General features: G+C 34.7%; 13 protein-coding genes across 13 annotated transcripts; 6 read left to right on the top strand and 7 right to left on the bottom strand.

Moving 5' to 3' along the window:
• Positions 1-72: 72 nt before the first annotated feature.
• C9374_008638 (uncharacterized protein) lies at positions 73-1,872 on the bottom strand (the record flags this gene model as incomplete). Its single annotated transcript, XM_044698736.1, has 1 exon — positions 73-1,872. One exon carries the CDS (start codon positions 1,870-1,872, stop codon positions 73-75), a length of 1,800 nt encoding a protein of 599 aa, XP_044545278.1.
• Positions 1,873-1,962: 90 nt separating this feature from the next.
• On the top strand, positions 1,963-3,060 carry C9374_008637 (uncharacterized protein; the record flags this gene model as incomplete). The annotated part of the gene is made up of 1 exon (XM_044698735.1): positions 1,963-3,060. One exon carries the CDS (start codon positions 1,963-1,965, stop codon positions 3,058-3,060), a length of 1,098 nt encoding a protein of 365 aa, XP_044545277.1.
• Positions 3,061-3,196: 136 nt separating this feature from the next.
• On the bottom strand, positions 3,197-3,565 carry C9374_008636 (uncharacterized protein; the record flags this gene model as incomplete). Its single annotated transcript, XM_044698734.1, has 1 exon — positions 3,197-3,565. The coding sequence occupies one exon, from the start codon at positions 3,563-3,565 to the stop codon at positions 3,197-3,199; it is 369 nt and encodes a 122-aa protein (XP_044545276.1).
• Positions 3,566-3,683: 118 nt separating this feature from the next.
• On the bottom strand, positions 3,684-6,150 carry C9374_008635 (uncharacterized protein; the record flags this gene model as incomplete). The annotated part of the gene is made up of 3 exons (XM_044698733.1): positions 3,684-5,375; positions 5,662-5,909; positions 6,048-6,150. 3 exons carry the CDS (start codon positions 6,148-6,150, stop codon positions 3,684-3,686), a joined length of 2,043 nt encoding a protein of 680 aa, XP_044545275.1.
• A 470-nt stretch (positions 6,151-6,620) lies between these two features.
• On the top strand, positions 6,621-8,073 carry C9374_008634 (uncharacterized protein; the record flags this gene model as incomplete). The annotated part of the gene is made up of 4 exons (XM_044698732.1): positions 6,621-6,705; positions 7,136-7,174; positions 7,271-7,366; positions 7,601-8,073. The coding sequence occupies 4 exons, from the start codon at positions 6,621-6,623 to the stop codon at positions 8,071-8,073; spliced, it is 693 nt and encodes a 230-aa protein (XP_044545274.1).
• Positions 8,074-8,350: 277 nt separating this feature from the next.
• Positions 8,351-9,067, bottom strand: C9374_008633 (uncharacterized protein; the record flags this gene model as incomplete). The annotated part of the gene is made up of 1 exon (XM_044698731.1): positions 8,351-9,067. The coding sequence occupies one exon, from the start codon at positions 9,065-9,067 to the stop codon at positions 8,351-8,353; it is 717 nt and encodes a 238-aa protein (XP_044545273.1).
• A 281-nt stretch (positions 9,068-9,348) lies between these two features.
• Positions 9,349-12,554, bottom strand: C9374_008632 (uncharacterized protein; the record flags this gene model as incomplete). Its single annotated transcript, XM_044698730.1, has 4 exons — positions 9,349-9,917; positions 10,198-11,018; positions 11,099-11,980; positions 12,319-12,554. The coding sequence occupies 4 exons, from the start codon at positions 12,552-12,554 to the stop codon at positions 9,349-9,351; spliced, it is 2,508 nt and encodes an 835-aa protein (XP_044545272.1).
• Positions 12,555-12,718: 164 nt separating this feature from the next.
• On the bottom strand, positions 12,719-13,690 carry C9374_008631 (uncharacterized protein; the record flags this gene model as incomplete). The annotated part of the gene is made up of 1 exon (XM_044698729.1): positions 12,719-13,690. The coding sequence occupies one exon, from the start codon at positions 13,688-13,690 to the stop codon at positions 12,719-12,721; it is 972 nt and encodes a 323-aa protein (XP_044545271.1).
• Positions 13,691-13,812: 122 nt separating this feature from the next.
• Positions 13,813-16,248, top strand: C9374_008630 (uncharacterized protein; the record flags this gene model as incomplete). The annotated part of the gene is made up of 2 exons (XM_044698728.1): positions 13,813-14,135; positions 14,190-16,248. 2 exons carry the CDS (start codon positions 13,813-13,815, stop codon positions 16,246-16,248), a joined length of 2,382 nt encoding a protein of 793 aa, XP_044545270.1.
• Positions 16,249-16,404: 156 nt separating this feature from the next.
• Positions 16,405-19,315, top strand: C9374_008629 (uncharacterized protein; the record flags this gene model as incomplete). The annotated part of the gene is made up of 5 exons (XM_044698726.1): positions 16,405-17,803; positions 17,914-18,396; positions 18,492-18,497; positions 18,544-18,753; positions 18,891-19,315. 5 exons carry the CDS (start codon positions 16,405-16,407, stop codon positions 19,313-19,315), a joined length of 2,523 nt encoding a protein of 840 aa, XP_044545269.1.
• Positions 19,316-19,426: 111 nt separating this feature from the next.
• Positions 19,427-19,756, bottom strand: C9374_008628 (uncharacterized protein; the record flags this gene model as incomplete). Its single annotated transcript, XM_044698725.1, has 1 exon — positions 19,427-19,756. One exon carries the CDS (start codon positions 19,754-19,756, stop codon positions 19,427-19,429), a length of 330 nt encoding a protein of 109 aa, XP_044545268.1.
• Positions 19,757-19,884: 128 nt separating this feature from the next.
• C9374_008627 (uncharacterized protein) lies at positions 19,885-22,551 on the top strand (the record flags this gene model as incomplete). Its single annotated transcript, XM_044698724.1, has 1 exon — positions 19,885-22,551. One exon carries the CDS (start codon positions 19,885-19,887, stop codon positions 22,549-22,551), a length of 2,667 nt encoding a protein of 888 aa, XP_044545267.1.
• A 355-nt stretch (positions 22,552-22,906) lies between these two features.
• C9374_008626 (uncharacterized protein) lies at positions 22,907-25,105 on the top strand (the record flags this gene model as incomplete). Its single annotated transcript, XM_044698723.1, has 1 exon — positions 22,907-25,105. The coding sequence occupies one exon, from the start codon at positions 22,907-22,909 to the stop codon at positions 25,103-25,105; it is 2,199 nt and encodes a 732-aa protein (XP_044545266.1).
• Positions 25,106-25,147: the final 42 nt, after the last annotated feature.

The raw sequence follows: 25,147 nt of genomic DNA, 5'->3' as shown, positions 1-25,147 counted from the left end.
GCTACTGTCGTACACACAGCTGTCTTGATCAAGTTTGTTGTTGCTGATGTTTTTTTGTATTTGTTGTTGTTGTTAATCTAAATCATTGAATTGTGTTTCTGATGAGGTTTCTTGAGAGGAGAATTCATTGGTTTTTTCATGAGCTGCTGCTTCGGAGAGGGAAGAAGAAGAAGGTGTTGTTGTTGAATTATTCTCCATGTTTGTTTCAGATAGAGTGGCTGACATGTTCACCATTTGACCATTCTCATCCACTCTCACCAATGATCCTGGTCGAATCATGTTTCTATTTTCAACACTTTGAATGACTTGATCTAAAAGTTGATAATGACTACTACTACTATTACCACTACTACTACTACTACCACTACTACTACTACTACTACTACTAGTTGTTGTTGTATCCAAACGATTCGAACCCTTTTTCAATTCCTTAATCTTTTGTAAATAATCCTTCTTCTTACTTGATAAATATTCTAATCCAAATGGTGTCTGTGTGATTAATATCAAACATTCAGCAGCAACTTTTTGAATATATGAAGGAAATAGATTGGGTGTTAATTGATAGAGAATTAAATCCATGACTTGAATGGTTGAAGAGTTTTCATCCATCATGATATTCTTTTCATGATGATTACTTGTAGATGAATTCTCATGAATCGAATGATTACTTGTAGATGAATTCTCATGAATCGAATGATTACTTGTAGATGAATTCTCACGAGTAATAGTAGAATTCTTATTAGAATTTTCAACTTGACGAGTCGTTTGATACAATAGAATGGATCGAATATTCTTTTTATCAAATAAACAATTCTTCAATAGAGAGAGTATGGCTCTTCTTCTCATACATTGATCTTCATGAATATCCACATGACTTTGGAATAAGTTAATATTTCTATTATGAAATAAAAGAGTATGTAAATGTGAACATGATGATGATACTATGGTTGTCATTGCATGTTTGGCATGATCATTGACAGCTAAATTAGCTAATATGGTTGGTATTAAATAAGAGTATTGAAGAGATATCGAATATTGATTGGAGAGTGTTTGTTGTCTATGATTCATGAAATAATTCAATAATTTTCTAATAATTTCATCTCGAGGAGTGTTATCATCTTCATCACTGCTACTACTACTACTGGTTGAATCAGAGTCAGAAGTTGAATCAGAGTCAGAATCATCCTTCTCATCATCATTCCTATCATCCTTCTCATCATCATCATTCCTATCATCCTTCTTATTAATTTTCAATTGATCAAGTCTTATAGATTTCAAATTTCCATCCATTTGAAGAAATTTCAATCTTGCTTGTTCTGAACATGATGTCAAATTACTGAGTAATAATAACACATATTCCATGATGGTACTTGTATTTTGTGTTGTATTGGATGATGTACATGGAACATCATTGGTGGATTTAAAATGATCCAATGGTCTTGTTAAAATTTCAATAATATTATTCTTGACCATTTCATTCAATAAGAGAGTACTTTCATCTTGAGATAGAATAATGAGACATGATAAAGCTAATTTACATGTTTGAATCTCTCTCGATGGTCGACTCGTTGGTAACATACTGTTCTCAATCAATGTCACTAGTATTTTCATACACTTTTCCATTAATCGAGAATGATATTTCAAATACTTGATATATTGTAAATGATTTTTAAAGATGGAGAGTAGATGAGAGAGTGCAGTGATTTGAATTTCTGATTTTTCATGTTCACAAAATGAAATTAATTCTTCAAAACTTTGAGCCTCTTCGGGTTTTAGTGTTGTTTGAGAAGTTGTTTGAGAGTCCATGGTGGTGTTGGTAGTTGTGGTTGTTGTGGTTGTTGTGGTTGTGTGGTGATGTGATTGTCCAGACATTTTTTTATGCGTTCGTGTGTGTGTGTGTGGGTGAATGCACTCTCAAAGAAATTGTTGAAGCACACCACAATTCCATTGATAAAAATTATCATGCCACCACCATCATCCTCACTCTCTTCAAAGAATCATTCACTATTGGCTCAAAAGATTGCCAAGTTACGAAGAATGAATCCATCATCATCATCTTCGTCCTCATCTTCGTCCTCATCGTCGTCATTAACAGTTCATTCCGATACTACTCCAAGTAGTAGTAGTAGTACTCGTGTACAATCATCACATTCATCACTCTATAATACCACCATTCATTCTTCATCATCATCAACATCATCATCACACATGAATCATGACAACAACACTTCTAAAAAGAAATTACCAATTACCATACCGTCAACACCTTTAAAAGTAATGAAATTTACCAATATGGTCAATGTTCAATCATTGGAATCAAAAATACAGAATTTCAATCAAAATTCTCATTCTTCATTGGATGGAAAAGAATCTCCACTTGCATGGACCATTTCTCAAAAAAAAGAATTAAAAAAACAAAAACATTTACAATTTATGAATGAATTAAAAGAACAGAGTTTAGATTTGAAACAAACAAGACAAGGAGATGCATTTGATATTGAAAATAATAGATACATTTCAAGAAAGAATGAAATTCAAAAAGAAATGGATCAATTAACATTTGAAATGAAGAAATTTGTTTATCATCAAACACATCACAAGAAGGATGAATCGTCATCTTCAACAACAGCGACATTAAAAACATCATTGATTCAACCTCATCTCATAGATGATCAATCTAAATTAAAAATTCAAAGAATGATGCAAGAAGAATATAGACTTGTAGGAAAAGATCATGACGAGACTAAATCATCTAAACCTCAATATATCAATTATAGAGAATTTAAAGATCAAAAGAAACATGAAAAAGAATTAGAAAGACAAGAAACGAGAGAAATGATAAGAAATGGAATTTTAGATAAAAAACAAATTCGAAAGAAACGTCTCATGGAACAACAACGTAAACAAAATGAATCAAGAAAATTCAATGCCAAATATGGAGCACCGAATGAAGTAGGTCAAGCTCAAATGAAATCCAAGTATGGTAAAGGTGGATTAGTTGGTAAATGGAAAGGTGGAATATTACACATTAGTAGAGATGATTTATCAAGATTGAAATAAAGATCTATAATACCATTTGTAATAATGTAAAATTTATGAGGTCAAAATTGAAATCTTCCAAAAGTCAATGTAAAAATTTATGAGGTCAAAACTCTTCAATGTAAAAATTTATGAGGTCACCATTGAGACTCTTCATTCACTTCTTTGTAAGTAATTCCAATAATTGTGATTGTTTGTTTGCCAATAATTGTTTTCTCTTTCTTTTCATAATTTTAACATTTTCTTTATAAATATTTAATTTCTTTGTTGAATCTTTTTTCACCTTGTCAGAAAGTGATTCTTTGGCATGTTTCTTTTCATCTCTTTTTTTTCGGAGTTGTTTCTTTGTGTTCTTCTTTTCTTGTTTCTCCTCGTGAGTGTTTGCTTCACCTCCGATCATGTGATCAGTGTCATCCACATTACTTGTGGAATTGTTCATTCCTTCCTGTGTTGTTGTTGAGATCTCCACTTGTTGAACATATTCATCAAAGAGACGAAGTTGAAATTCCAAAACGGATCGACTCATTTTTTTTATTGAAGATTTGGTGAGGCGACATGAGCTTTGTTGGGATCTCAAATTGAACAATAATAATAATCCATCTCACAACAACAACTAAATGATCATTTCAACAGTTTTTTAACATTTACTTTTTCTTCTTCTTGGTGCCACTAGAACTACTACTAGCACTCTTCAATCCAGCTTGTTCAGGTGTTAATATTGTCTTTTGACCCTTCTTGTGCAACACTGCTTTCTGAGCTTCAACGTCTGAGGAGCCTTGATGACCAAATCCAGTTCCAGTCTTGACCACTTGCTTCTTCTTGGATTCCCATCTTGATTTAAATTCTCTTGTATCTTGTGCAATTCTAATTGGTAATTTGTTTCTTCTCTTCTTTCGTTTCTTCTTTTCATCTGATTTTTGAAGAGCATTGGATTGTCTCTGTGTGATCTGACTTGAGGATGATGAAATGGAATGAATGATTAAAGAAGAGGAATCATTGGTGGATTTCAATGATGAGAACATGCTCACTGAACTTGTCTTTTCCAATTCTTCTATGGATGATGTGTGTACAACGGATGATAGAGATTTTTCATTGACCGGTAAATTCTTGGCATACTTCTCAGCAGCATCAATATCATAATAGGACATGGCATCGATAAGACCTGCCAAATGTTGAACATTCGAAGGATCAATTTTGGTTAACATTTCATAGGTAGAGGCTGCTTCCTTGTACTTTTTGTGTGCCACTTGTAAACGTGCCAATTCAGTAGCCATTTCAATGGTGTGTTGGTTGGTACTAGTAGAACTGCTCGTAGTTGTCGTGGTGGTTGTTGTGGTCGACGACAACGACAACGATGGTACTAGTATGGTAAGAGATTTCTGAAAGAGATCCATAGCAGAATCCACATCTTCCAATTTCATATAGAGAGCAATTAATAAACTTTCAACTCCTTTCTGATTTCTAAATTTAGATTGATTCAATACTCGAATACATTCCTTGTAGTACTCTGGTGTTCCTTGTTGTAAATAGTATTGAGCAAGAGCTAATTGAACAGTATCGGATGGATTCTTGTCTTTTAAATATTCTTCTAATATTTGAATAGATTCTTTCAATTTCTTTTGTTTCAAGTAAATATAGGAAAGAATCAATGTAGGTAATTCTTGATCTTGAGTCATCAATTCTGATTGTACAACCTTTTCACATTCTTCATACTTTCCCATTTGAAGTAATAAGAGTGCATTATTCAAAGTAACTCCCTTAATCTGTTGAGTTGTTAATTTTCCTTGTAATTTATCTTGATAGGCATATTTCAATTTCTTTTGAGCATCTAACACATCATTGGATGATAGAGATGGATTCAAAGATGGATTTGATTGAATAGCAACCAAGTTATTGGCTGCAACAGCACATGCCACACTATCTTTGGATGAATTGTTTTTAAACACTTGTTCAAACATATTTTTAGATTCTTCGACTTGTCCATTCAAATATCTCACAAATGCTAATTGAACCATAATGGATGCTAATTCATTTTGATCCTCTTCTTTACATAATTTCTTTGAAAATTCTAAATACTTGGCAGCTTGTTCATAATCTTTTAATCCAATGGATGCACATGCTGCATTGTAAGCTAATTCATGAGTATTATGATCCGATTGTTTGGTAATGGATATACCTTTTTGGTAATTACCATTCATGGTGAAAGAGGCACTCATGTTGGTGAGTAATTCATCATTATCAATAGTGACAGAGTTATTCGATGCATTGGGATATTCCTTGAAAAGAATGGATTCATAGATTTGTGAAGATTCATTGTAACTTCCCATACGATAGTACTGTAAATGTCGTTGAATGAAACACGTGTTGAGATTCGATGAGAGAAATATATCAATGATTGTATCAATGAAAGATGAGAGAAATATATCAATGGTTGTATCACGAAGAGAGAAATATATCAATGGTTGTATCAATGAAAGATGAGAGAAGTATCAATGATTGTATCAATGAAAGATGAGAGAAATATATCAATGATTGTATCAATGAAAGATGAGAGAAGTATCAATGATTGTATCAAACAAATGAATCTTACAATTTGGACATTCCACATCGTATACTACTTACAATTTGAGCCTTTAAATGTAACAACAACGTATCATTCGATGGTTCTAATTTTGAAATTTCTTTCAAAGCCTCTTCGCTTCGATTCAAACGATACAAACAATAAATCTTTGGAAGAGAGGCTTTGAGAGAATTATTACCAATCGAGTCTAATGCTTTTTGAAATTCTCCTCTTTGAATGAGATTAATAGTTTTACATTGTTTTAATTCATTGATACCATTGGAGGATAAATTCTTATCGGAAGAGAGTACTAGAATGATTTTATAAGAGTGATAGTAGTGATGGTAGTGATGATGCAGTCAGTGATTATCATTCGAATGGGTTGTTTTGTTCATATTTAAAAGTACATCCGAATGTTTACAAGAAATTTCATCTCAAATTTACATACACTTTTCGAGAGTGGAATGAATAACATCTTCATCTTCTTCATCAATGGCTTGTCTTAATTGTTGATAGAGTGGAAGAAGAGTTTTGTGTTGAGAAGGAGCCATTTTTTTGAATTCGTGTTGTGCTGCTGCTGCAAAGAAGAACAATCACACAGTGACATCATCAGCGACAACGAGTTTTTTGTTTCTCATTGTCGAACAACAATAACAACCACAACGCTGTGTGCAGCAAAATTTTTCATGACATGTCCGTGTATTGGGATGAATGTGATGATTTCTAAATCAATCTTTTCAATAAAAACCTCTTCACAACAACAAGAACCGAATGTGTTTGCACCATCAGAGTCATGGATCTAACTGCTCAACAGAACATGGAAAACACCTATCACATCACCTGTCAACTGTAGCTGTAAAAAAAATATTGGCCAAATTCTCTCTCATCGTTCTGGTGCTGCCATCATCATACCTTGTGTGTACATACAGATTCAAATCATCATTTCCAATATTATTATCAAATAATATTATCAATACCATTCTCATCATCATTACAACACTCCTCCTCTACCATTATAAAAATGACAGACGATGATTCACAAGAAGAAGGCAACTATGATCAAATCAAATGTGTAGTCGTTGGTGATGGTGCTGTCGGTAAAACATGTAAGTACTTTCCATTAGGAAGATGAGTGTTGTTGTTGTAACGAAATTAATTTTGAAATCATTAATGATTCTGATCATAATAATTGGTCATTCTTGTGTGATGTGACTGCCAACCATATTATCATCATCATTACGTAATGATGTGTGTATGTGTATGTGCGAATGATTCAACCAATAATCATAATATACTTATGGTTGTAACACTCTCTTTCCAAATCAAATCAACAACCTTGTGAAACAATCATTGATTTGGACAATGAATTGGAAATTTAAATTGTAATGATACTGAACGAATGAATGTCTCACTTCTCCATTTCACTTGCTTTTAACCACTTCTGGACTGCTACTACTGATACTACTCTACTTTTTTAAATGACAACAACATCCTTGTCATTCCTCTTCAACGTTGATACTACTACTAAAACAATAGGTCTATTGTTATCATACAGTAACAATGAATTTCCAGATGGTGAGTGTTTTTATAAATATATATACATTTTCAAATTACATATGTAAATTGAAATGATCATGATTCATGAAATCCATCTCTTCATGACACTCATAGAATACATTCCAACCATTTGTGACAATTATAGTAGCAATGTGGAATTTAAAGGCCACACAGTATCACTCGCTCTGTGGGATACAGCGGGTCAAGAAGGTATGTTATTGTTCAAAATGAACACTCAAATCATTGGTGGTGTATCATATTTTGTAAATTGTGATTCATCATTGATGGAACGAACACATAAAAAACGATGGAATGACTGGATGTGTGTGTGCGTGTGCGGCTGGGCGATGCACATCATGAATGTGACACTCACTCCATGGTGTACACACCTCGAAATCACGTAATGACCACACTAATTACACCATGACATCTTTCAATAATTAGAATATGATCAATTAAGACCACTCTCCTATCCTGATACAAATGTATTTCTGGTGTGTTTTAGTGTTGTAAATCCAAGCTCATTAGAAAATGTGAAATCGAAATGGATTCCAGAATTGAAACAATCATGTCCAGATACACCCATTGTATTGGTTGGAACTAAAATTGATTTGAGAGATGATCCTGAACTTCGAAAAAAACTCTCACAAAAAGCAACAGCACCCTACACGGAGAAGGAAGGTGAACAAATGAAAGTGGAAATTGGTGCAGCTTTTTATAGAGAGTGTTCAGCCAAGACCATGCAAGGACTTGCTGAAGTATTTGAATGTGTCATTGAGGCACATTATCAGAATTTGTTAGCTAAAAAGGAATTGGAATCATCCAGTGGAGGTAATGGTAGTGGTGGTAATGGTACAAGAAAGGGCGGAAAGGGATCAAAAGGTGATAAAAAGAAGAAGGATTGTTTGATCATGTAAACCTTCATGCCAATGATTGAACTCGCGCAATATTTCTCTTTGAGCATATATCTACTCGTGCAAATTTCCAAAACCACTTTTCAATTTTTGTAACAAACTCTGTGACTCGACGACCATCACCGTCGATACCACAACAAATAGTTCCTTTATAAATGTTTTTACACAACAATGATTGTAAACAAATGTTTGGAAGGAGACTAGTGCTTTCAAGTTTGGATTTTATTTGAAATTTCAGCAGAAATTCTTCGTGTTCAATCCATGGATTCAATGAAATTTGTTAAAATTGTTGTGGTTGTTGATAATATTGAGGAGGTTGTTGTTGTTGCAAAATAGGTTGAGTATCTGTATAGACCACATTATTGTGAACGTGATGATAACGAGTAGCGCCACCACTACTACCACCACTTGAACTGGCAGCAGCTGCAGCACCAAATCCACAACAAGTCAAAACACCGCAACACACAAGTACTGGAATCAACACACTCAAAATTGAACACACGAGCACAATGATCACACCAGCCACAATAAGACCAATGATCCAATTAGCCAAGCCTTCCACAGTCGTGACACTCACATCAAAAGAAAAAGAATTTGAGAAAGAGCCTCTTCCATAAACTCCGAAATAATATGGAACGTTAGAGGTTTGATTCTTGAGAGTGAGAATTGATTTTTGTTCGCCCGAATACATTAAAACATAATCATAATTATAAGATGTTGGTTGAGAATTACTCTTCATATAGAGAGAGATTTGATTGGATGATTTCAAAGTAACAGTCATTGAGCTCAATGGATCTACATAAATCACATAATATTGCCAGGTACCAGAGGAAACGGAGCCACTAACCGTCTGCCCACCAGAATTGAGAATAATTGGTGAAGCAGTCATGGCTTGTTCATTGGCTTCTACGACCTGTGAGGCAAGCAGCGTCATCATCATCGCGAAGGAGAGAGCGGCAACAAGGCTGCTGCTCATCAAGGCTTTGGTTACGGACATTTTGTTGTGAAGTTTTTTTTCAAAAGCAATGTTGAAATTTGTACTATTTTCTGCCTGTTTCAAAGGTACCTTTGAACGGATATGGGAATCAATTTCGATTCAAGCGTACTCTCAACGCTGGTAACACTGTAAAACACATAATCCGTAATATTCTGGAACGGGTATATTTTTGCTGGAATTGCAATTCAATTTGATATTAAACAAGCAGACACGACAAAAACACACTCAACAGCTTGACACATCAAATGAAGAAGCTCTTTCACCTTTGAATTCAACCAACTTTATGCCAAATAACGATAGACATTTGCTTTTGAAGAATCTCTTTCTAAATAATCTCTTGAAATTAAATCTTCAATTCTCTTCTTGATAATTTTGGGATCAGGTGAAAAATGTGAAGAGAGTTGTTTGATTGTTTCTAATACCAAATTTTGATGATCCAATTGTTTTCTTGATTTCATAATACGAACAATTGCAGCCTCAATGGCATGTTTACGATCTTCTTGAGTGGTTCGATCGACATCTTCTCTCTCTTTGACATCCATCTTGATGACAAGATTTGGTACTTTGATTCTTCTATTATTGGAAGTGAAATTAACATTGACACTAAAAACATCTTCATTGGAAACAGTCTTGGCATTTCCAGTCTTGAGTAAAATGTTAGCGTTTTTAGAAGCACATAATGCCATGATATTCTTCTTGATCTCTGCGAGTGGTAATTGAAGTGATTCTTGAATTTGTAAAGTATTCAATTCACTGGAATTGTTAAATAACAGTAAAATCATGGCTTGATATTGATTGAGCATGATATCTCGATCACCATTCATAAATCTTGCTAATATTTGACAGGTACCTAATGTTGTTACGAAAATGATGCATTCATTCATGATTATCCCAAGAATTATTTTACAATCAAATATATATACCAAGAATCATTGTTTTACATAAAATATATACCAAGATCATGAAATCCATACAAGTATTTTGAATAAAATTCATATAAACAGTTGAATAAAATTCATATAAACAGTTGAATAAAATCCATACAAGCATTTTGAATAAAATTCATATAAACAGTTGAATAAAATTCATACAAACTCTTTCAAGAATAACACACCCCAAATCATACATACCTAAAGAATGAATCCATTTCAATGATCGACTCTCTGTTCTTGAATCATAAAAATCTTTAAATACATTCACACATTTTGTAAATTCTTCCGAGAGATTCATTGGATCTGATTTGAGTGTTGGCCAAAATCCAGTGGTTAATATTTGTGGTGTAAAATCTAATGGTAATGTTAGACTCTTATTCTTTAAATATTCAGAGAAGGCTGTAGCAAGTTCTTCAGAGAGAGTCTTATCTTTGATCATTCCTTCTAATTTGGAAGTAAATTGTGCTCCCATTTTGATTTTAAGTTTTGATATCAACAATCGTTCAGAATCATAATCTGAAGAGAGTCTTCGTGAGGAACTAGTTTTGCTGTGATATGAAACAATTAATCTCTTACTTAATTGTCTTCGATAGAATTCTACAAAACAATCCTTATCTCTCAAATAACCAAAGAGACGAACAATGTTTTCAAAAAGTTCATCAATTTTGAGTTCATCATACTTGTCTATTTCTCTCATCACAATATCACAATAGGAAGAGATTAATTCAGCACCTGAGGATCGATTGGTAGAGACTAGAAGTGATGAAGAAGAGAAGGGATCACTGGAAGTGGGTTGTGGAGCACTTATTTGACTATTACTACCACTTGTAGTATTTGTAGTGTTGGTAGTATTTGTAGTATTTGTAGTATTTGTAGTATTTGTAGTAGTAGTATTCGATAATACTAAATCCATATTCACAAAATAGACAAATGCATTATGCATGGCTTCCAAAAATAGAGCATTCTTTTTGAATTCAACATTGACCAATTTCAAAAATGTATCATGTAATTGTAATAATCTGAATAGATGATAAAAATTGTTATTCCATCATTTCATGTTGGTTGAATATCTACATGTATATATAAAACATGAACTTACCCTTCAACATAACCCTTCACATCAATAACACTCTTACTTGCAAAAGACTCTAACAATTTGATGCCTTCTTCTCGAATGTAAGTCTCTAACTTGTCTGCCATTGGTTTCACATTTTGAATCGTTTCAAAAAATTTAAACATTCGACTCAAATCTTCCTTTGCCATGGTTTGCAACAATGAAATCATTCCACAATTTTCCATATTGATCATGGTCATTTGATGTTTTCTAATTAATTCATCATATACAACAGACATCAATTTGGGTTTAGTTTGAGGTGCCAAATAAGTTAAACATCTTCGTTCTTCACTTGCTATTCTCTCTTCTACTTTCTTCATATAATCAACACAATTCATTTCTTCAATCCATTTTGAACTTTGTCTATTGTAATATAATTCAGTTTCTTGTAACAATTTCTTTTCAAAATCCTCTTCATAGGTTAATGGTCTATTTTCTTGTGCCATTTCAATGAAGATTGCAATTCCATCTTTGAGAATGGATCGATCTATAATTTCACCATCTCTTTCATTTTGAATTTTATCATAAATGGCTTGTGCTAAATCTGTTTTAATTTTCATATAAACTTTTTCAAAATATAAATCGAGAGCGACTTCACGCAAGGAATCTTTTCCATTGTTTTTGGTGTAGAATCGATCCAAATAGTGAAATATTTTCAACAAGTATTTGATGATTAATTGATGATCTTTCCATCTCTTGATAGATTCTGTGAGTAGTATTTGACCTTGTTTTTCTTTGAGAGAAGGAATGACTTTTTGTTTTAAATATTCGGAAACACATTTTCGATGTTTGTCATAGAGTAATTCAGCTGCATGGAGAAAGGGATCACCAGTATCTACTCTTTGAGTACATAAATTGTAGACATCACTGAATGAATAGATAGTCCATGGATTTAGGTGTAGTGTGTATATTTTTGATGTGTGTATATTTGATGTGTGTATATTTTTGATGTGTGTATATTTTTGATGTAAAGATGATGTGTGTATATATGAATGATCATATATGGTCAAGATCAGTGAATTCAGAGAATATATTGATGAATATATGGTGTAGTAAATGATTTTGTTACATGATTTTGTGAATGAACCATTCATTCCGTGTTGTGTAAATGTCCATGTAATGGAAAGGCGTGTCATCATCATCATTACACACATTATCATTATTATTATTATTTCAAAATTATTTCATAATAACACGAAACATACCTATAGAGTGAGATATGCTCCGTATAATTAAATGGTTTGGTTAGATTGGAATCGAGGAATTCTACGAGCTTGTTAATTCCTTCTTTCAAATGTTTCCATGTATGATCAAAATTATAAATAGGTCCACCACGATCATTTGCAGGTTGCGTCGTTGTGTTGTTAGTAGTATTATTGTTGTTGGAAGGCGAGTTGTTGTTCGGATTCGAAGCAGCAACAATCGTACGCTTAAAAAACATTTTTTTTTGATGACTCCATGTTTTTATTTTGAAGGTTGTTGTTCTTGACACATTTATTCGTTCGTACTGGCCAGGCATGTAATTGCTTGACACACATTTATTCGACGTTCGTACTGGCCAGGCATGAAGACGAGTATTTCTTGGTCAAGTCGAGTAATTGTTGTTCATATTGTTCTTTGATTTGTTCTTCCAATTTCTTCCAATTGTTTCACTTCCATTTCATGTTTCTTGATCATGTCTTTTCTCTCTTGATGCAAACACTCAATCTCAAATGAAAGTTGAGTCAATTGTTTTTCAGATTCTTGTTGTACTAATTCTCTCAACACTTTTTCACCTTCTCTATGAAGTTGCATTTCTTCTTGCAAGGCTTGCTTCTCCATGGTCAGCATGGAAATACGCTTTCGGAGGAGAGAGGCTGTTTTGGTGAGGGATGACACTTGTTTTCTTAATGATAACTCCGAGTCGGAAGGTTGGTTGTCTTGGGTCGTCTGATTCAAAGGTCGTGAAGGATGATTCGAATCTTGTTCACTCTGTGTTGCCAGAGTTCGATAGAGTAACTGATAATACGATCGATCATTTTGTAATATTTGAATTTCTTCTTGTAATTTCTTAATCTGTTGTTCATAGGGAGCGATAATCGTTTCTTCATCGACCAAGTCAATATGGACAGCAGAATCAACAACACACGTGCTCTGTGCTCTGAAAGGTTGTTGGGGTTTGGATGATTCAAATTGTTGTTGCTGTTGTTGTTGTGGCTTTGTCTGTTTGAAAGATGTCAATGACTGAATCGAATCATCAAATACAGAAAATTTCATGTGCTTCTTGGAAGGACTATTTGTGGATCGAGTAGAGAGATTGATAGTATTGTGTACATGATTACGTTGAGTATTAGAAGTAGATTTGAGCGCTTCAGAGAAGGTTCTTTTGTTTTGTTGTTGTGAAACATCGAATTTTTGTTTTGCTGACTTGAGAGGAGCTTCTGATGGTTGGTGTGCGATTTTCTTCTTGAGAGGTTGTGTGGTGGATGATGAATGTATCTTTTTAGCAGCAATGAGAGGTGTAATGTTCTCCTTGTTGGTGTCTGTGGTGGTGTTCGGACCAAGCAAGGACGATCGCAAGTTGGAAGAGTGAAGCATTTCGTTAATTTTTTATTTATTGTTAAATATACATCTCTAACGAAACTTTTTGGCGCCAAATACACATTTCCGCTTTGAACTACAACAAAAAAAATTAACGCACTAAATCAGTTTCATCAACAATGAGCGTCCCAAGAGAAATATTGAAATGGATGCAGTCTCTTGATCTGTCATACTCGATCAAGAATATGAGACGAGATTTTTCAAATGGATTTTTAGTCGCTGAAATGATCTCCAGATATTATCCAAACGAAGTTGAAATGCATAGCTTTGACGTCGGAGTTGGTGTAAAAGCAAAACTTGATAATTGGCAGCAACTCGAAAAATTCTTTAGGAAACATGCTGTAAATATTTCGCGGAAAGTTATCGACGATCTTATTGCTTGTAGACCAAATTCGTTAAATCAAGTACTGGAAGAGGTTTACTCATTTCTTACCGACAAAACGTGAGTATTTAGCAGGAAGAACTTACAAAATATAATTTCTTTTTAACTCATTAGAATCAAAAAAGCAAAACCAGTTAGACCTCCAGTGATACCAAATATTCCAAATTTTGCTAAACCTACCTTGTCAAAAAGCCACAAAGATGATGGCCGAGCTGTTCCTTCTAGTTTTGTGAGTTTGAAGAGAAATCAAATTGCACAAGCAAAGGAACCAAACACTGAGACCAAGGAAGATAATTATGCCATTCCATCCTTGGAAATTACACGAGACAGCAAGTCTTCAAGCACAAACAGATCTAAATCTTCCCATCAAAGCCAACGAAGTCATAGCCACCACAGTGTTGTTCAACAAAAAGGACTGACATCTGGTTTTAACAGTGTCATGGAGGACTTGAATGATTTGGCAGTTTCTCTGGTTGAAGAATCTAATGAAGAGTGGAAGGACCTCTTCAACCTAGACCGAACGAACCCAATGCAATCAATTGTTGCCAAAATTGACCAGCTTCCCATCGATTTTCTTGAATCGTTGTTTTTAGCCATCAAAGAGCGAGTTGCCAATTATGCAGAAGTAATGTCGTTCCAACCAAAAGAATTTTGGAAATTCATGAATCTGTTTGTTCCTTGCATGAAAGAAGCATGCCAAACGCATGCGTTCGAATGTGTTGTTTCTGTTTTGAAAGCAGTAGGTTTAGAGCTCACGTCAAAGGATCCTGATTCTTCGTGGGATGTTTTTGAAGATTTTGGACTCCAAAAGTGTCTGGAAATTGTTGCTTCGCAGCCCACAAAGAGAGAGGAAGTATTGAACGTCATTTACAGTTTTTGTAAATCTGATATTCATTCACACAGAAACACCCTCCTGAAAATTCAAGAGAAATGCGGTCAGATGGATTCTAGCTTAATTGTGCACGTGATGGCATTGCTGGTGAAGATGGAGTCGTCCTTGTTAACCATCAATGCAGGTTCTTCAGGTCCTGTTCTTTCCGAGGAGCAAATTCCTCTTTTTGAGTTATACATGACTGTAGCAGTCTCTGGGTTGAGTCATCCATCTCCAAAAGTACGAGCTTCAAGTCTTGGAATTATTCATACACTTCTTTCCTTTGACGATGTGGTTTTTGAAAAAGATGAAAAATCCATACCTGCAATCCCAACTAACTCTGAAGAGATTTCATCTCGAAATCAGCCTTTATTATTTGTCATGCAAAATTTGTGGTCTCAAAGTATTGAGCCTCAATTGAACGACAGTTGGTGGGAAGTTACAGCTCAACTTGTGGTTCTTGGATCCAAATGTTTAACTGAAGTTGGAAAGCTCTACATGATCGATTGCATCAAGGAGTATGAGGAGGCTAGTGTTCAACTATTGAGTACAATCTTGCATAAGGAATTGAATTCCACTCTCAAACACATTGTCTTGTCTTATATATCTCCTCACTTGAAGAAGTATGAAACTCACTTTTCGGAGTTATACCTTGATATCTTGTTCTCGTTGAGTGAAGAGGAGCGAGTTTCCCTTTTGGAACAGCCTTCGAATCATGTAGAATTGTTACAAGTTGGTAATAGCCAACACAAATTCCCAATCATGAGCATTCCATTCAGCTGGGACAGTTTAACTGTTGGAAAAACGCTTGCAAAGAGAACAGTACAGCTGGACCACTTGGAAATTGAACATTATGATGTTCTGAATGCATGTGTTTCGGTGGCTCAAATTGAGGTTTCTGAAGAGGAAGAAGAGAAAGTCTTCAAAGATACTCTGCCATCCGAGTGGCTCACAATTTATGATCAACTCCAAAATCACTTCTATGTGGGTTTAGTTGATGAAGAGTTGTGTGAAATGGCCTCTCAATTGCTCGTGAAATTTTGCTCAGTTCTCAGAAAGGAAGTTGTCAAAACCATGATACCCCATGTGATTAAGACGATCGAAATTTTGTTCGCCAACAATCAAATGGAACATCAACAGGAAGTGATGAGTCAGTTCTTGATCGGCTTGTATGGATTGGGTAGTCCATTCAGTCAGCCTCTCTTAAAGCTAGCCAATTCCTTAATGGAACAATCTCAACTGGCACAAAATCCCCGATTATCCTACTTTTTCGCATTCATTCGTCAACTCCAACAACTGTAAATAAAGCACAGCAATTTCAACATCCTAATATAGTATTGAAGACTGGCAACCAACAACAACCCTCAACAGGTCGTTCGTTAAAAAAAGCGCTTAATCACGGCCCACTACAACACTACTACCTTAGCCTTGATTAACATATCATCATCATCATCTTGAATGTCACGAGTACATCCACAGGTACAAGTTAGGAGATATTCCACCTCGTCGGAATCCTTCTATTCTACATCAGAGGCTGCAGGTCAAATCAGCCATGTACCAACATCAGAGCAAAATATGCCTTCATCTCCTGGTCGAGAACCCATCAATTTAATTTCAAGTATTACTTTTAAAGAGACTCAGACCAATCCACTTGCTGATCTTTATGACTCATCATCTTCAACTGTTTCAGCAAGTGTTTTTCATCCACGAATATCATTTAGCTTTCGAACTTCTCTCCTTACCGCCATGATCATCCTTACATTAACTCCCGTACTGATTTTGTTGATTCTTTCCATATCCTTTTCTGTTTTTTCATCGGTCAATGTGGAAGAAGGTGTTGTGATCGAGGCTTTATCTCGAGCCGATAGCTACGTCTCAGATTTCTTGAATGTCTGCAAAAGGCTCACCAAGATTCAAAAACAGTTGATTCTAGATTATTATTATACACAGCACGATACCGATGATTACTTTCATGGTCCTCAAAACTATGCCAACATGTTTAAATCCCTCTCATTGGTTCACAGACATAATAAGGATGCCATTTTCTTGGTAGATTTCACTCCTACGAATGGAGAATATTATTATGTGAATACGGCAGCTTCTTTTAACAGTTCCTCTCTCGTCATGGATGAGAAGACAAGTGGTGCCATGGATCTTCGTTTGAAAAACTATGATGCCACTCAAGAATTGTACATGCTGACTCATCCAGATGAGAACACGACCATTGCAACCTTGTACAATCTTACCGACAATGGAGTGCTTTCCATGAAAGAAACGAATTTGCCCTATGACAATTGGGATCCTCGTGGCGATGAGTATTATCAATTGTCTCTTCGTTATCCATATGCATTGGTACCCATCAATGTTCAACTTCAAGGATCCAATATTGAAGAGAAGGTTTATGTATGCTTTCAAGAAAATCTCTATTCCAAGCTGAATTCATCTGTGTATTTGGGAGTCACGAGTGTGAATGTTGTCATTCGAGAGTTGGCAACCTTTGTAAAATCATTTCAAGTGTCTGCTAATGGATTTGCAGCAATCATGGAAATTAGTGAAAACTTGGAAACTGGTGAATTACGAAAGAGATTGGTTGCTTACAAGGATTATAGTGTGTTGGTATTGGGAGATGAAGAAAATGGGTTCAGAATTCCCAATGCTGAGGAGATACCGAATGTGTTTCTCAAGGATATTCTCATTTCACAAATTCCTTCTACAAAAGCTGAAATTTTGGAAAAAAAGAGGAGAGTCATGAGATATGTTTACAATTCAAATCTGTATATTCTCTCGTATGACGTTGTGACTGCTTCTCTAAATCTCAACATGCAATGGATTGTTTTTATATCAGCTCCTGAAATAGGTATGTTATTGAGAGTTAAAAAATTGATTCATTTTGTATGCATGGTTCACTGAAATAATTCTTCACCTAAATAATACGATCATGAAAATGCATGTCATTTCCAATCTCAGATTTCAATGGTAATATGGTACTTCTTGCATGTCTCAACATTGGTGTGAGTATTATGGCAGCCATAGTCACTGTCATCTTTGTCTTTTATATTTCCTCTGCCATTTCAAAGCCATTACTCTTTTTTGCCAATGAAAGTAAGGCCATTTCAAAGTTGGAAGTTCAGAAAGGAAATGTGTGGAAATCCAAAATTAGAGAAATTAATGTCTTGTCTGAAGCTTTTAGCAAAATGAAAACAACTCTAAGATCATTCTTGAGATTTGTTCCAAAGCAATTGATTGTGGAAATGGTTGAACGAGGAATTGATATCAAATTAGGAGGAGCAGAATTCGATAACATCACATTACTATTCTCAGATGTTGAAGATTTCACAAAATATAGTGAACAATTGGCTCCTATCATTCTCATCAAGCAATTAGGAGAATACTTTCATGTCATGACTGAAGAAATCATTAACACTGGTGGTACATTGGATAAGTATATAGGTATGTACATTGTGAATTCACATTCAGAATCCTTCAAATGATTTGTTTCATGTTTGGTTGAATGGTGTTCATGATATATATTGAACGTTGTAAAGGTGATGGTAAGTGTGTGGTAAAAGTAGTAGTAATCCAAGTGACTTGTTTTAGCTGTGATGGCATTCTGGGGAGCTCCTTCATATCTTGAAGATAGTCAGCTACGAGCTTGCACTGCAGCATTTAAATGTCAAATTCGAATGAAAGCTCTCAGAGAGAAGTGGCAAGAAAAAGGGAGAGCTCAATTCAAGTGTAGAATTGGTTTGCATTCTGGTTCTTGTGTGATTGGAAATTTAGGATCCATTTGGAGGATTCAATATACTGGTAGGTAGTTGGTAATCCACATGTGTGTGAGTGCGAGTGAGTGTGTGTGTGTGTGTGATGGACATATTATCATCTGTGTGATTCAACGTATCATCTGTGTGTATACATCTTGATGACATTCTCACCAATATTCAAAGCCATTGGTGATAATGTCAACTTGGCTTCTCGTTTAGAATCTCTCAACAAGAGTTATGCAACAGAAGTACTTGTGAGTGAAGTTGTTGCTTCCAAACCCGATGTTCAGAAAGAATTCATTTTCAGAAAGATTGATACTGTTTCAGTGAAGGGTAAAAGCGTAGGATGTACCGTGTATGAACTCATTTCCGATCAGAAATCGAGATCCAATTATGAACACAGGATCAAACTTGTTCAACCCTATGAGGATGCATTGAATGAATATTTAGCAGGACAGTTTACAAAAGCATTAACTTCATTTAAAACCAAATGTGTTCCATTAGATCCAACGGATAAGGCAACTCAAACCATGATGGATCGATGTGCCCATTATATTGTATCACCTCCAGACGTTTGGGATGGAGTTCATCGAAATCATGAAAAGTAAAAATGTTGAGACATTGTGTGAAATTATTAAATATCATTAATTCTATCATTAAGTTGGATGTTGTTGGATGATTACTCTCCTCTTCTTTTTTGAATATATTATGATGAGTAATTATTCATTAGGATGATCCTCTTGTTTCGTGGTGGTATTATCCAATTCATCTTCATTACCATGTGCAATGACTTTTTTCATCGTTGGTGCTAACACGAACGCGAAAGATGCCATTGCCATGGCTCCAAATATGACTATTCTCTTTCCGATTGGTGTCTTCCATAATTCGTTGACCTTGTTGAAAATTCGTTTCGAAAATGAATCTCTTGGAAGAGTTTGATGATATTTTGATGAGGCTTTCACGGGATTGAATTTCTTTCCGAGAAATGTTGGTTTCGAACCAGAGGTTGTTGTTGCTGATGTTGGTTCTGTATGGTTCTTTGAATTCATCGTGATTTTTTGTTCTAGAATTTGCTTCTTGGTGGTAACACGGACAACTGCAAATAAAACAATGAACCTGTAAATTGATGCACAATCAAAAAAAAAATATTTCATACCTTGTGGTCATCATCATTAGAATGAAACGACAAATTGAAGAAGCGTCCTCGTCGAATAGAAGAACCGCCGTTGAAGAAGACCATAGTAAAAAAGTAAAACTCGACCATGAGGATTCCTCATCTTCGGAGAAGCAACAACATGTTCTGGTCGACAAGAATCCACTTTCTCCATTCTCTGAAGAAGAATCTTCGGTTGGCGTATCCAAATATGTGGACATTGCCATTCATCCCAACCTCGACCTCACTCTTCCTCCCTTCACTGGTATCATGAAACAAAAATATAGTGATTTTATTGTTCATGAAATTGATAGAAATGGAAAGGTTATTTACTTGACAGATACTAACATTCCAGATCACATCAAAGACAAACGTTCCAAAGATTTATCACTCACTGAGGAAGAAAAGAAAGAAAATGAATTGAAAGGAATTGAAGAATTGAAGAAAATTTTCACTCATTCCGAAACTACTTCATCCTTTGAAGCATTCTTAGCGAGTCAAAATGAAACTGAAAAAAAATTAGAAGAAATTGCAAAACAGAGAAAGAAAATTGAAGAAAGTGATGTTCCAACTCTTTTGATTAAGGAAAATGACAAGACTGTTCGATCCAATATTCACAAAATTATTTCAACTTATTTTTCACATGCTCTCGTTTCAGATACCCTCACCAAAGATAATGAACAACACATTCGATTGAGATATCAATTTCATAGTTTTACATTACAAACTTTGTTTTTGAATAATCAAAATAATAGCAAGTCCAAAAAGAGACAAAAAAGAAAAGGAGCAAAAAAGAATGAAACACCATCATTGGCAACTGGTGAGTCCTATTTTGATCCAAGACAATTTGCATGGCCTAAAGATCGACCTAGTTACATTCAATTTGTTCTCTATAAGGAAAATAGTGAAACTACAGAAATTCTAGGAGAAATTGGAAGAATTTTAAAATTGAAACAAAAGAATTTCCAAATTGCAGGAACCAAAGACAAGAGAGGAATTACCACTCAACTCGTAACTGGTTATCAAATTAGTGCTGAAAAACTCTCTCAAGTGAATCATCGATTTAAACACAAAGTTGTTCGAGTTGGAAATTTTGAATATGTTGAAAATCCATTACGATTGGGTGATTTGAGTGGTAATCGTTTTACATTGGTATTGAGAGATTTGAAATTTCCAGAAATGACTTCTTCTCAACAACAGAACATGAATGAACAACCATCCACCAACTTGGACACTTCAATAATGAATGACCCTTCCACTCCAACAACAGATTCTTCAACGAGTCATTCCAAAGATTCTTTGACAAGTCTCAAAACAACCATAGTAGATTCTACTATTCGATCTCAAAAATCTATTGAAGAAATATTTAAAGAAAGAATTGATCAATTGAATCGATATGGATTTATTAATTATTTCGGAATGCAACGTTTTGGTATTACTTACAATAGTGTGAAAAACATTTATCACAGTGATTGTCCAACGTATTTATTAGGACAACATTTATTGAAATGTGATTGGAAAGAATTAGCAAGATGTATCTTTTATTCAAGTACTCAATCTTCCAAAGACAAACGTTCCAATCAAACTCTTCAAGATTTTCTCGATGGTAAAATTACTTCACGTGAATGTTATGATGCATTACCTCGATCTCGTAATCATACTGAAAAGATCATGTTATGTTCCTATATGAAAACTCATGATCGAGATCATTTGACTGCCATTCAAGCATTACCATTGAATTTACTAAGCATGTACATTCATTCGTATCAATCCTATGTGTATAATCATATGGTTTCATGTCGTATTGAAAAATATGGTTTACAAGTCGTGTGTGGAGATTTGGTCATTTCTCGACACGATGTGTTACGAGGTGGATTTGATACGAAATTAACTTTTGAATCTCCAATTGTGAGAATTGAAAGTGAAGAACAAGCGCAACGCTATTCCATCGATGATGTGGTCATGACCATTCCAGGTATTGATATTCAATATCCTTCGACAGAATTTGTCAACAAACAAACCTATATGGACTTTATGAAACAGCATGGAGGTATTCAAGAAGAAGATTTTAAAATTCATGTCTCTCAATTTAAAACCTATGGAGCCTATCGTTTCATGATTCAAAAAGCTCAAAATATTGAATATGAATTTAGAGAATATAGTGAACAAGATGAAAAGACTTGTCGACGATTAGTAGAAACTGATTATGACAAGTTGAAAGTATTGAAGAGTGGTGGTAGTTCAAGTGCTAGTTCTAGTGGTAGTGGTAGTAGTTCTTCTAATACTAGTTCAAGTAGTTCTAGTGGTAGTGCTAGTGGTAGTAATACTAGTAGTAATAGTATTAGTAATAATAATAATGAAATGAAAAAGATGAAAAAGGCAGCCATTCTTTCCTTCTCTCTAGATTCATCCACGTATGCAACCATGTTTATCAGAGAATTACTTCGATTACCATCAGTCATTGATTGGAAATGGATTGCAGGTGAAACGACGAGCCAACAACATCATGATTCCAAGACTAGGAAGTATTCCAACAGCATGATGGTGGATGAAGAGAATGATGATGAAGAAGAGAATGAAGCATCTAGTAGTACCACCTTCATGGAAGGAAATGATGATGAAGTCCTAGGAGCGATTCGAGAGGAAGATGTCTTGTTTGAAGCAGGTGCTATGGGTGGAGATGAGTTTTAAAGAGTGAGGTGGTGAGACTCTCGAGAATGAAAGACACTCATCATCACGTACACACAATAAACCATTCATTCGCATACGTTTGAATACTATTCTCCAAATGCCAAGTTTTGTGGTGTCAGAGAGGCAAGAGTGGAAACGCTCAAAAAATCAACCGATCCTCGAAAAATTGTCGCTAAAACGCTCTCTCAATTTGTTGCTATTGATTGAGTGAGACCATCAAAAGTGTGTCACATAAGAGTGTATTTTGAAAAGATATTATTGCGTTGCGAGTATTAGACTCATAGATTCATCATCATCCCTAGGCAAATTTAAATTCACGTCGAAAATTATTGTTATTACAACAACAACAACAACAATGGTCAATATTGATAACCGACTGTCAAAATTGACAAGTAGATTATTTCAAACTTTTATGTTTTTTGCTCATACGACACGATTAACTCCACTCCTAGGAATCTTCATCAATAACAATAATAACAATTTACATTCAAGTCAATATCAATTTTCCGACAACAAAATTACAACATCCTCCATAACGTCGACATCAACAACAACCACTCGAATGAATTCACACAAAAGACATACGACAAATTGTTCTGTACAAAATAATATACCTCTACCAATAGTAGGAGTGGCACTAGTGTTGACATTTCTACTCTTATTTATACAAATATGGTCATTCTGTCATTGTATTTCACATGTGAACAACAATAATAACAACAATAACAACAACAATAACAATAACAACCAACATACAAATGATGACCTAACTACTAGTCCTCTTGGAGCATACACAACGATGAGTCATTTCTTTATATTTGCACATGCTTCTCCAACACTCTTTACTCGTCACTTGTTCAATTCCGATTCAACAACAACAACAAGTCATGATGATGATGGAACACAAAAAAAAGAAGAACCAACCACATCGACGACACAGATCTCCAACAGTGATGTCTTGATCATTATATTAACCTCTACTTTGGGTGGTATTTGTTTATTCATTACACTTGTCTCAGTGATTGTCATTTCCATTTATATCTATCGACAAAAGAAGAAGAGAACAGAACAAGAACCATCTTTCCATTTCTCCTTGGAAAAAGGAGATGCTACCACACCATTATTGAACAAGTCTCATTTCAATACGAGTCATCAAAACGGTTCAACAACAACACCAATCACACCAATCACACCAATAATCACAACACCAACAACAACAACAATCACAACACCACCAACAACTTCTAAACATTCACACCCTCTCAAGAAAATTAATTTACAACTCATTAAGGAAGGTATGATCAAATCATGTATTCAGGATCGAGAAGGTATTTTAATTAAGAGTGCCATTGCTAAGGATTTACCACGACTTGTGAAAAAAACCATTCTCTATTTTAATCATTCCGAGTTATTTTCATTATTGGAAAATGAAACCATTCGTGTGAATTCCAATCATTTAAAATTAGATTCCAAAGATGTCAATGATATTAACATGATTTGTTGTAGATTTTTAGCAGATTTATCAAAATGTGTGAATATTGGAAGTGAACATTATCATTCATCTCTTTCCGATGAAGATGTCTTGTCCTCGTTTTCTTGTCATTCAGATTCGACTCCTTTCATGAATGGTAGCATGACGATGATGAGGATGAATGGACATGATGAACCTATCATGTCTATGGAAATGAATGGACAACAACAACAGAATATGAGTGATCTTTTACATGGACAACAACAACAACAGAATATGAGTGAATCTCATTTCAGGCTGATTGTGGATTCAAGAGATGCAAGTAGTAGTGGTGGTGGTGGTGTGGATGATCATCAAGATTCAATTACAAATCGATTTGAATCTCATGATCGAACAAACACAACATCAACAGCAACAGCAACAGAAACAGCAATAGAAACAACACCCATGGAATTTCAAACTCAACAACAATTAACTCTAGAAGAATATCATCGAATGGTCACTTTTCAAAAAAAGAGAAAATCAACCTTAATGCTCATTCGAGCGTTGAATCATGTGCGGAATCGAACATTGAATCCACATGCTTTACTTGACGATGAGTCATCTCCTTCTTCTTCTTCTTCGAATCTTGCATTGAATATTCAAAATTTTGAATCCTTTTCCATTTTCCTGAAAGAAACATTTGGTGAAAATTCTCCAGTCGTTCATGTCTTGAAATTGTGTTCACAAACTGCACTTTTCGAAGGTTTAAATCAAATACGACCAGCTCTTCTCGATATGGGAATTATGTTCAAAGATTTTAGAGGAAGAAATTGGATTGTAAAAATTTATACCAATTCTCATCATGAACGACCACTCATTATTCATGAAAGAATTGAACAAGTAATTAATATGCAATTACAACCACTCTATACATTTACGTATCAATTACAAATTGAAATGGATGAAGAATTTGAAACTGTGACCGACGTGAATGTGAAATTATTGAATATTGATTTTAGTAAGAATTCAATTCTTTCAGAGATGGAACAACAAGTCCATGAGAACAAGTTGAAATTGGTGATGGATTCTTGTAGGCCATAAATCATCCATATCATGATACGTTATGCATTTCTTTACGAATGA

The sequence above is a fragment of the Naegleria lovaniensis genome (assembly GCF_003324165.1).
Source record: "Naegleria lovaniensis strain ATCC 30569 chromosome Unknown tig034, whole genome shotgun sequence".
NCBI lineage: Eukaryota > Heterolobosea > Eutetramitea > Acrasida > Naegleriidae > Naegleria > Naegleria lovaniensis.
The sequence above is the reverse complement of the archived record's forward strand: the minus strand, read 5'-3'. Positions and strand labels throughout refer to the sequence as shown.